The 12,124-nt window shown below is 40.0% G+C and overlaps 1 protein-coding gene across 1 annotated transcript in view; it reads left to right on the forward strand.

Moving 5' to 3' along the window:
* The window catches only part of LOC117756026, a 33,507-nt gene extending 24,103 nt beyond the window's left edge, over window positions 1-9,404 (forward strand). The window contains exons 3-5 of the mRNA XM_034576303.1: window positions 7,830-8,160; window positions 8,269-8,444; window positions 9,155-9,404. Of these exons, the coding sequence (XP_034432194.1) occupies window positions 7,830-8,160; window positions 8,269-8,444; window positions 9,155-9,395 (748 nt within the window). The 3' untranslated portion in view covers window positions 9,396-9,404. The remainder of the gene's footprint in view (window positions 1-7,829; window positions 8,161-8,268; window positions 8,445-9,154) is intronic.
* The last annotated feature ends 2,720 nt before the right edge of the window (window positions 9,405-12,124 follow it).

Genomic DNA, 12,124 nt, shown 5'->3' on the forward strand with positions numbered 1-12,124 from the left:
ATTTTTGGGGGGTATTTGTGGTGCCCCCTATGGATCAGGCTCAAAGTGCTTTTGTCGGCCTATTCCTACTCATGAAACGATGATATCTACCTGTGACAAATTCAATCAAGTCAATTTGACTTTCAAATTTTAATCTTGGGGCCCTAATTACAGCGCCACCATCTGGTCACTTGGACGTCTGAAGAGCTCTAGTAATAACAAGAACAAGAACAACGGACAGAAAGGGAACAGGTTTTTGATTTGTTTATAAAGATGTGGTTGGTGTACACAGTTTGCAGAGATCAGGGGAAATATAAGCTACAATGTTACAAAGGACATAATGTGTTTACAACCAGACTTGAACGGACACCTCATCTCAACAGCCGACGCTGTAGCTCTTACTGTATCAGGAACAAGCAAAATCACTGTGGCACTGAAACTGCGTTTGGGTATTTTCTAAAAGGAAAGACTCCCAATTTTAGATTTCTAACTCTTGACTCCCCTGAAGTTTGAAAGTGCTCATAGAACTTTTACAACAGCTCAGGTTCCACAAGTAAATTTTTGCATTCATTTTCTCCATTCGCGTATCAGAAAATTTGTGGAACCAGGCCAACCAGTAACGAGATGATAATGACCATAAAACATTTTATGTGAGTTGTCTGACTGAGGTGCAGTTCAGTCAGACAACTGTACGTTCAAACATTTATTGCAGCAGTAGAACAGATTTTAATGCTCTTTTTAAATCTATGATTTTACTAAACCAACAAGATACGAATATAAAAGTCAAATGAACGATAGCAGGTCGACTAGTGGACACACCCACATAGTCCTGAGGAGCGGTCTAATCAGAAAGTACTTTTGTGCATGGACTGTAGGTGTGCAGAGACATTAAGCTGATATGGAAAACGTGTTGGGAAACATCTTATCATCTTCGCCAAGCAGGTGGAGTTTTTTACACCTGTCCGTTTGTTTGTCGATTGTTTGTTCGGATTCAGAAAAGTAATTAATCCCAAAGGGAAATTCACTTTACAATCTATCCCATTCATGTAAATAGAATATTTAAAACATAACTCATAGCAGCAATCAACACATCAACATGTCAGTGACAAGTGCTCAGATCCAGAGGAGCCAGTGAGAACAACAGTTTCAGGAAGGAGACAATCCACATGGCTATGGGGTGGCTGAGATGCCTGCAGGTTGATTACTATTCTTATTGGACATTTGATTCAATGTTTTTTTCTTTTATTAACTTTTACAGAAACCAATATTGGGTTTATAATTCACACCTCTTCAGGAGAATTCTTTGCAGTTTGGTCAGAGTTAAAGTCTCTAACTGTGGTTTCTAATCCCACCACAGGTTCGAATGGACAAGGTAAAATATTTCAGATGGAAGTTTTTCCTCCTCATCATTTGTACCTTCATCTTCCTCTGCATCATCAGTGTGAAAACGCCCTGTGACGTTTAGGTCAAATCCAGGACCCTACGGGCTGAGCAGAACGTGTCTCTTTCATGTCTCTTGATCAGACCATCACCCCCCTCAAAGACACCAAGCACCTACTGGTGTCGGCCTTCATGGACCAGAGGGTGCAGGGCTTTGATATACGCATCATTGGCCTCTTCAGGATAGACTCCATCCAACCCCTTCACTGTCGCTTCTGCTGTGCAGGTTTCTGTCGATCACAACTCCAGCAAACATTTTACATATATATATATATATATTATTGTTATATTAAAGAAGAAAAAAAGATAACATTTTTTGGGGGTATTTGTGGTGCCCCCTATGGATCAGGCTCAAAGTGCTTTTGTCGGCCTATTCCTACTCATGAAACGATGATATCTACCTGTGACAAATTCAATCAAGTCAATTTGACTTTCAAATTTTAATCTTGGGGCCCTTAATTACAGCGCCACCATCTGGTCACTTGGACGTCTGAAGAGCCCTAGTAATCTTGAGCCCTAGTAATGACTGGCATCAGAATGTACAAGAACAAGAACAACGGACAGAAAGGGAACAGGTTTTTGATTTGTTTATAAAGATGTGGTTGGTGTACACAGTTTGCAGAGATCAGGGGAAATATAAGCTACAATGTTACAAAGGACATAATGTGTTTACAACCAGACTTGAACGGACACCTCATCTCAACAGCCGACGCTGTAGCTCTTACTGTATCAGGAACAAGCAAAAATCACTGTGGCACTGAAACTGCGTTTGGGTATTTTCTAAAAGGAAAGACTCCCAATTTTAGATTTCTAACTCTTGCTCCCCTGAAGTTTGAAAGTGCCTCATAGAACTTTTACAACAGCTCAGGTTCCACAAGTAAATTTTTGCATTCATTTTCTCCATTCGCGTATCAGAAAATTTGTGGAACCAGGCCAACCAGTAACGAGATGATAATGACCATAAAACATTTTATGTGAGTTGTCTGACTGAGGTGCAGTTCAGTCAGACAACTGACGTTCAAACATTTATTGCAGCAGTAGAACAGATTTTAATGCTCTTTTTAAATCTATGATTTTACTAAACAACAAGATACGAATATAAAAGTCAAATGAACGATAGCAGGTCGACTAGTGGACACACCCACATAGTCCTGAGGAGCGGTCTAATCAGAAAGTACTTTTGTGCATGGACTGTAGGTGTGCAGAGACATTAAGCTGATATGGAAAACGTGTTGGGAAACATTTATCATCTTCGCCAAGCAGGTGGAGTTTTTACACCTGTCCGTTTGTTTGTCGATTGGTTTGTTCGGATTCAGAAAACGTAATTAATCCCAAAAGGGAAATTCACTTTACAATCTATCCCATTCATGTAAATAGAATATTTAAAAACATAACTCATAGCAGCAATCAACACATCAACATGTCAGTGACAAGTGCTCAGATCCAGAGGAGCCAGTTGAGAACAACAGTTTCAGGAAGGAGACAATCCACATGGTTATGGGGTGGCTGAGATGCCTGCAGGTTGACTACTATTCTTATTGGACATTTGATTCAATGTTTTTTTCTTTTATTAACTTTTACAGAAACCAATATTGGGTTTATAATTCACACCTCTTCAGGAGAATTCTTTGCAGTTTGGTCAGAGTTAAAGTCTCTAACTGTGGTTTCTAATCCCACCACAGGTTCGAATGGACAAGGTAAAATATTTCAGATGGAAGTTTTTCCTCCTCATCATTTGTACCTTCATCTTCCTCTGCATCATCAGTGTGAAAACGCCTGTGACGTTTAGGTCAAATCCAGGACCCTACGGGCTGAGCAGAACGTGTCCCTTTCATGTCTTTGATCAGACCATCACCCCCCTCAAAGACACCAAGCACCTACTGGTGTCGGCCTTCATGGACCAGAGGGTGCAGGGCTTTGATATACGCATCATTGGCCTCTTCAGGATAGACTCCATCCAACCCCTTCACTGTCGCTTCTGCTGTGCAGGTTTCTTGTCGATCACAACTCCAGCAAACATTTTACATATATATATATATATATATATATATTATTGTTATATTAAAGAAGAAAAAAAGATAACATTTTTGGGGGGTATTTGTGGTGCCCCCTATGGATCAGGCTCAAAGTGCTTTTGTCGGCCTATTCCTACTCATGAAACGATGATATCTACCTGTGACAAATTCAATCAAGTCAATTTGACTTTCAAATTTTAATCTTGGGGCCCTTAATTACAGCGCCACCATCTGGTCACTTGGACGTCTGAAGAGCTCTAGTAATAACAAGAACAAGAACAACGGACAGAAAGGGAACAGGTTTTTGATTTGTTTATAAAGATGTGGTTGGTGTACACAGTTTGCAGAGATCAGGGGAAATATAAGCTACAATGTTACAAAGGACATAATGTGTTTACAACCAGACTTGAACGGACACCTCATCTCAACAGCCGACGCTGTAGCTCTTACTGTATCAGGAACAAGCAAAAATCACTGTGGCACTGAAACTGCGTTTGGGTATTTTCTAAAAGGAAAGACTCCCAATTTTAGATTTCTAACTCTTGCTCCCCTGAAGTTTGAAAGTGCTCATAGAACTTTTACAACAGCTCAGGTTCCACAAGTAAATTTTTGCATTCATTTTCTCCATTCGCGTATCAGAAAATTTGTGGAACCAGGCCAACCAGTAACGAGATGATAATGACCATAAAACATTTTATGTGAGTTGTCTGACTGAGGTGCAGTTCAGTCAGACAACTGACGTTCAAACATTTATTGCAGCAGTAGAACAGATTTTAATGCTCTTTTTAAATCTATGATTTTACTAAACCAACAAGATACGAATATAAAAGTCAAATGAACGATAGCAGGTCGACTAGTGGACACACCCACATAGTCCTGAGGAGCGGTCTAATCAGAAAGTACTTTTGTGCATGGACTGTAGGTGTGCAGAGACATTAAGCTGATATGGAAAACGTGTTGGGAAACATTTATCATCTTCGCCAAGCAGGTGGAGTTTTTACACCTGTCCGTTTGTTTGTCGATTGGTTTGTTCGGATTCAGAAAACGTAATTAATCCCAAAAGGGAAATTCACTTTACAATCTATCCCATTCATGTAAATAGAATATTTAAAAACATAACTCATAGCAGCAATCAACACATCAACATGTCAGTGACAAGTGCTCAGATCCAGAGGAGCCAGTTGAGAACAACAGTTTCAGGAAGGAGACAATCCACATGGCTATGGGGTGGCTGAGATGCCTGCAGGTTGACTACTATTCTATTGGACATTGATTCAATGTTTTTTTCTTTTATTAACTTTTACAGAAACCAATATTGGGTTTATAATTCACACCTCTTCAGGAGAATTCTTTGCAGTTTGGTCAGAGTTAAAGTCTCTAACTGTGGTTTCTAATCCCACCACAGGTTCGAATGGACAAGGTAAAATATTTCAGATGGAAGTTTTTCCTCCTCATCATTTGTACCTTCATCTTCCTCTGCATCATCAGTGTGAAAACGCCTGTGACGTTTAGGTCAAATCCAGGACCCTACGGGCTGAGCAGAACGTGTCCCTTTCATGTCTTTGATCAGACCATCACCCCCCTCAAAGACACCAAGCACCTACTGGTGTCGGCCTTCATGGACCAGAGGGTGCAGGGCTTTGATATACGCATCATTGGCCTCTTCAGGATAGACTCCATCCAACCCCTTCACTGTCGCTTCTGCTGTGCAGGTTTCTTGTCGATCACAACTCCAGCAAACATTTTACATATATATATATATATATTATTGTTATATTAAAGAAGAAAAAAAAGATAACATTTTTGGGGGGTATTTGTGGTGCCCCCTATGGATCAGGCTCAAAGTGCTTTTGTCGGCCTATTCCTACTCATGAAACGATGATATCTACCTGTGACAAATTCAATCAAGTCAATTTGACTTTCAAATTTTAATCTTGGGGCCCTTAATTACAGCGCCACCATCTGGTCACTTGGACGTCTGAAGAGCCCTAGTAATCTTGAGCCCTAGTAATGACTGGCATCAGAATGTACAAGAACAAGAACAACGGACAGAAAGGGAACAGGTTTTTGATTTGTTTATAAAGATGTGGTTGGTGTACACAGTTTGCAGAGATCAGGGGAAATATAAGCTACAATGTTACAAAGGACATAATGTGTTTACAACCAGACTTGAACGGACACCTCATCTCAACAGCCGACGCTGTAGCTCTTACTGTATCAGGAACAAGCAAAAATCACTGTGGCACTGAAACTGCGTTTGGGTATTTTCTAAAAGGAAAGACTCCCAATTTTAGATTTCTAACTCTTGCTCCCCTGAAGTTTGAAAGTGCTCATAGAACTTTTACAACAGCTCAGGTTCCACAAGTAAATTTTTGCATTCATTTTCTCCATTCGCGTATCAGAAAATTTGTGGAACCAGGCCAACCAGTAACGAGATGATAATGACCATAAAACATTTTATGTGAGTTGTCTGACTGAGGTGCAGTTCAGTCAGACAACTGACGTTCAAACATTTATTGCAGCAGTAGAACAGATTTTAATGCTCTTTTTAAATCTATGATTTTACTAAACCAACAAGATACGAATATAAAAGTCAAATGAACGATAGCAGGTCGACTAGTGGACACACCCACATAGTCCTGAGGAGCGGTCTAATCAGAAAGTACTTTTGTGCATGGACTGTAGGTGTGCAGAGACATTAAGCTGATATGGAAAACGTGTTGGGAAACATTTATCATCTTCGCCAAGCAGGTGGAGTTTTTACACCTGTCCGTTTGTTTGTCGATTGGTTTGTTCGGATTCAGAAAACGTAATTAATCCCAAAAGGGAAATTCACTTTACAATCTATCCCATTCATGTAAATAGAATATTTAAAAACATAACTCATAGCAGCAATCAACACATCAACATGTCAGTGACAAGTGCTCAGATCCAGAGGAGCCAGTTGAGAACAACAGTTTCAGGAAGGAGACAATCCACATGGCTATGGGGTGGCTGAGATGCCTGCAGGTTGACTACTATTCTTATTGGACATTTGATTCAATGTTTTTTTTCTTTTATTAACTTTTACAGAAACCAATATTGGGTTTATAATTCACACCTCTTCAGGAGAATTCTTTGCAGTTTGGTCAGAGTTAAAGTCTCTAACTGTGGTTTCTAATCCCACCACAGGTTCGAATGGACAAGGTAAAATATTTCAGATGGAAGTTTTTCCTCCTCATCATTTGTACCTTCATCTTCCTCTGCATCATCAGTGTGAAAACGCCTGTGACGTTTAGGTCAAATCCAGGACCCTACGGGCTGAGCAGAACGTGTCCCTTTCATGTCTTTGATCAGACCATCACCCCCCTCAAAGACACCAAGCACCTACTGGTGTCGGCCTTCATGGACCAGAGGGTGCAGGGCTTTGATATACGCATCATTGGCCTCTTCAGGATAGACTCCATCCAACCCCTTCACTGTCGCTTCTGCTGTGCAGGTTTCTTGTCGATCACAACTCCAGCAAACATTTTACATATATATATATATATATATATATATATATATATATATATATATATATATATATATATATATATATATATTATTGTTATATTAAAGAAGAAAAAAAAGATAACATTTTTGGGGGGTATTTGTGGTGCCCCCTATGGATCAGGCTCAAAGTGCTTTTGTCGGCCTATTCCTACTCATGAAACGATGATATCTACCTGTGACAAATTCAATCAAGTCAATTTGACTTTCAAATTTTTAATCTTGGGGCCCTTAATTACAGCGCCACCATCTGGTCACTTGGACGTCTGAAGAGCCCTAGTAATCTTGAGCCCTAGTAATGACTGGCATCAGAATGTACAAGAACAAGAACAACGGACAGAAAGGGAACAGGTTTTTGATTTGTTTATAAAGATGTGGTTGGTGTACACAGTTTGCAGAGATCAGGGGAAATATAAGCTACAATGTTACAAAGGACATAATGTGTTTACAACCAGACTTGAACGGACACCTCATCTCAACAGCCGACGCTGTAGCTCTTACTGTATCAGGAACAAGCAAAAATCACTGTGGCACTGAAACTGCATTTGGGTATTTTCTAAAAGGAAAGACTCCCAATTTTAGATTTCTAACTCTTGCTCCCCTGAAGTTTGAAAGTGCTCATAGAACTTTTACAACAGCTCAGGTTCCACAAGTACATTTTTGCATTCATTTTCTCCATTCGCGTATCAGAAAATTTGTGGAACCAGGCCAACCAGTAACGAGATGATAATGACCATAAACATTTTATGTGAGTTGTCTGACTGAGGTGCAGTTCAGGTTCAGTTCAGGTCACTCATGTTCAAACATTTATTGCAGTAGGCGTGGCTCCATTTATTTGAACCTTTGCATCACTTTTGCCCTCAGGTTGCTGGGTGTGGGCAGAGTGGTGATCTATAACACCAGTTGTGGCCCAGAGCTCGAGCGTCTGTTGCAGATCTACAGCCAGGACGGCTTCCTGGAGATAGTTCCTTGGCCCATCCACCAACATCTGAATCCATCTAAAGGCTGGCTCTTCTCAGAGCACGGAGGGGACGTGCACTACTTTGGCCAGTTAGCCACGCTCAATGAGTGCATTTACAGATCCATGGAGCGCTCACGCTACGTCTTGCTGAACGACATCGATGAGATTATAATGCCTTACCAACATGACAACCTGATGTCTATGATGAACATGCTCCAAGAGCAGCATCCAAATGTAGGATATTTTTCCTCTGTATTTAGGAATAACTCAACATTTACACATTTGTTTTCGAATTCTTTTATTTCATGCCACATCTGTCAAACCTGAACCTATGTTCTGCAGGCTGGAGTGTTCATCATAGAGAACCATTTCTTTCCCAAGAAACCCTTTGAGGGAGACAAACCAGGTCCACTGCCTCAATGGAGAGGGGTGCCAGGCTTTAATATTATGGAGCACATCTACAGGGAGGAGCCTGACAGAACCAAATACCTACCCAACAAGTTGATAGTTAAGCCAAGGTAGGAGAACTTGTCAGAATGCTGAGCTGTTTTTTAGACATGATCTCCTCTTTCACATATGAAGAATGCAGCAGGAGTTTGTCCGTGTCAGACACGTTCACAACAGGACAATGTACAGAACATCCAGGCGATGGGTGGAGTCTGGGTAGAGAATAAAGAAGGCAGGACATAACGTATACATTTTGATGCAGAAAGCAACGTTATCGCCAAAAACTCCCGAATCTCATTGTCTTACTAAGTGAACATCTTTGTCAGCGTCTCCTATGTGTATGACATCTCTCTTTCATCCTGAGATATTTTAATTCTTTTCGTATTTTTCAGTTTTGCGTCTGCTGTGTGTTATCAGCATCATCAACGTCATCAATGCATTAACTCACTCGCTATGAATTGTTCCGATGTTTCCTGCCGTATTCTCACGTGGGCTCACTCTAACATCTTCCCACATTTTAACAGGGGGTTGGCAAGAAAAGTTCTGAACATTTTCCGGAAAAAAACAGGAATGTGTCTTTAGTTCAGTACATGTCTGAAAGCAGCTTTTGAGAAATTGCAGGAGAAACGATATTTCCATGTCCTCAAAGCTCATGTATAATAATGTGGATGAATGTGGCACAAAAAGCTACAGATATTTTAAAAGAAACTGTTGAAATGTATTAATGATAACAAGCATAAACACCTTACTGAATGTCTAATTGACTGTGTGTGGATCACAGGGCGGTGGAGCAGACCTCGGTACACGAAGTGCTCAAGCAATTCAACGAAACCTTCAAGGTTCCGATGGAAGTCTGTCGGATCATCAACTGCCGAATGATATACACAAAATCACAGCTGGAGCTACTCCATGTAGACACCCGACTGTGGGACTTCTCAGATGATCTATTGACCAGCGTGATGAAGATGCTGAGGAGAGCCGGGCTGCTGAGCTCCGAGGTAGAGGGTCGACAGATTGGATAAACAGGCTCAGTGAATGCACATTCTCACCAGCAGGACATATAAAAAACGTTTGAAAAGGAAGGAACAACACTGAGCTTTCGCATTTTTAATGGGCTGAGGGCCGATGTCTACTCACTATTGTAGAGAGCAGGTTGGAAACTAAAAGGGGAGAAGGGCCCCGAAGCTCTGGAGTCACAGACTTATCCATCTGATCCTCACTTATACAGATGCTTAGACAGGTTTGAATCGTGGAGGTCGGTTATAATTGAGTGAAGTAACATTAATTCCATCCAGCATATGTCAGAGTAATGCTTTTCTTTCAGTTTGGGTTTAGAGTTGAAATGGATGTTTGAACTGAGCTGCCCTTCCTTATTTTCCTTTTCATTGTGAGCGGTCGTCGATCACAATTGCATATAATTACATCAACTGACCCTTTGTTCTTGAAAGAAAGGGTGATGGAGATGAGAAAGGAAGAGCACATGCTGCCCACTGGGTGAAGGATAGGCACAAACAAAAACAAATGTGTAAGCCTAATCAACACAGACCTACAAAAATCTAGCATGAATATAATGTCATTATATAATATTTAATTAATATATTCTTGTTTAAAATGTATTTGCCTCACATGTATGTACTGCTAGAGGCACTTCAATATCATTATTTAACATTATGCAAACACAAAGATGAAATAAAGAAGGTGTGGCCTGCTATTGTGCACTGACGTGGGTGTAATGCTGTTTGCTATTACATTTTTGTCCTTCAATTAAAATACACATAGGTAGATCAGGGACACCCTGTAAGGAGCTGTGGGGTTACAAAGGTAACAAGAGCACTGGGAGTGGTTAAAAGGGATGTTTGGTGACACCCAGAAGAGCTCTGTATTGTTGAAATGTTTGTGAAATAAAACGCACGCCGAGAGGTGCACAAAACGAGAGATCTCCGGACTACTTCATCCCATCGACTCCTACAATACCATTTTTATTATCATTATCACACAGTGACACATAATACAAGGTTTCCCCTGGTGCCTCCAATTATTTGATGTGAGAGACGGTTGGACACATGGACTCTTTCACAAACCTGGCAGAAGGAAGTGGATTCGAACATTAACTCACCTGCCCTGAGTGTGTTTTATCACACGCCACTACTGGAGCTCCTGCACTTCAGCTCTGAGTGAGTCTCGTACTGATGAATACATAGTCAGAATTATGTCGTAATAATGTTATCAGTATTTATGATATTTATTTATGCTTGACTAAACTTATAATGTTCTTTTAACATATTCATATGTATAAATATAATAGTAAAAAAATGTATATCACACTTTTCTTTAAGATATGATAAGATAAGAAGTTCTTTATTAGTCCTGCAATGGGGAAATTTGCAATGTTACATATATATATATATTATATATATATTCACTACCACTACCCTATTACTATTACATTGTGCTTCACAGAAAGCAAATGGAGATTGAAAGAATAGAAATAAAAACACCAGGGAATTTCTTTTCTACTGAGATTAATGATTGTAGGAAATAACTTATCTTCGTGCTTTTGGTGGCCTTTATATATATATATATATATTAGGGCTGTCAAACGATAAACATTTTTTATCAGATTAATCACAGGGTAGCTGTGATTAATCTCAGATTAATCTGAATCTGAGCCCATCTGTAGAAGCAGTGTTGAGCCAGATCACACTTAAAAAGAACGAGTTCCAAGTTCAGTTCATGCAGATGAAAATGAACTAGTTCACATTCATTTTTCATTGGGATGATTTAGGCGAAACAATTTAACGGTCATGTGTTTGGTTCTGAATCGATGGTGTCAGATCATGTCTGCGTGTCGCTTCACTCATTTTACGTCTCGTGTTGTACTGTATGCGCTCAGTACACACAACGGTGACGCTCACAGTCAGGGACTCAGTTAAAATGAGCGGAGCGACACGCAGACATGATACTGACACCATTATGTGCTCAGTGCAACAAGAGACGTGACGCTCACAGTCATTTGCATGATGTATAAATGCAGCCTCATAAACTATGGAGCGAATCGAACAAACACTCAGTTACTTCCTGTACTGATCAGGTCCTGATAACTAGTGATGAGTGTGTATTAGTTACAGTGAGAGCAGAGTGGAGGAGGACACAGGAACTCCACCTCGGTACAAACCAACTGCAGCGTCTGCTCTGATCATGACGCAGCTGGTCTCAGTGACCGTTAAAAAAAATAATTAACGCTTTAATTCCATAAATTAATCATCCCGCGTTAACGCGTTAATTTTGACCAGCCCTTATATATATATAATAACTTTATCAATGTCAAAGTTAGACAGAAGTTTGATGATTGTAGGAAATAACATCTCTGTTAAAGTATGATGTTCCTATGTTGTGGCCTCCCTGTGACTGTGAGTGTTGTTTTGGCCAATATGTAATAAACTATATAGCACTTTTATAAACAAAGTCACTATAGTGCTTCACAGAGAGAAGTATAGAATAAAAAAACAGCAATTAAAGCACGAGGTAAGTTATTCTACAGAGTGTGGACTGAGGATTCTCAGAGTTAAAAAGGAAATCCTCAGAGTTACAGGAAGGAAGTTACAAGTTACATTGCACATCCATATGTGTAATGTGAAGATTTCTCCCTCTCTTTATTTTTGGAGTATTTATTTTTATTTTTTCAGATAGTGTACAAACCACATAAATGGTGAATGGTCTTAATTTATATAGCGCTTGTCTAGTCTTGACT

This window comes from Hippoglossus hippoglossus, chromosome 22 (assembly GCF_009819705.1).
Source record: "Hippoglossus hippoglossus isolate fHipHip1 chromosome 22, fHipHip1.pri, whole genome shotgun sequence".
Classification (NCBI taxonomy): domain Eukaryota; kingdom Metazoa; phylum Chordata; class Actinopteri; order Pleuronectiformes; family Pleuronectidae; genus Hippoglossus; species Hippoglossus hippoglossus.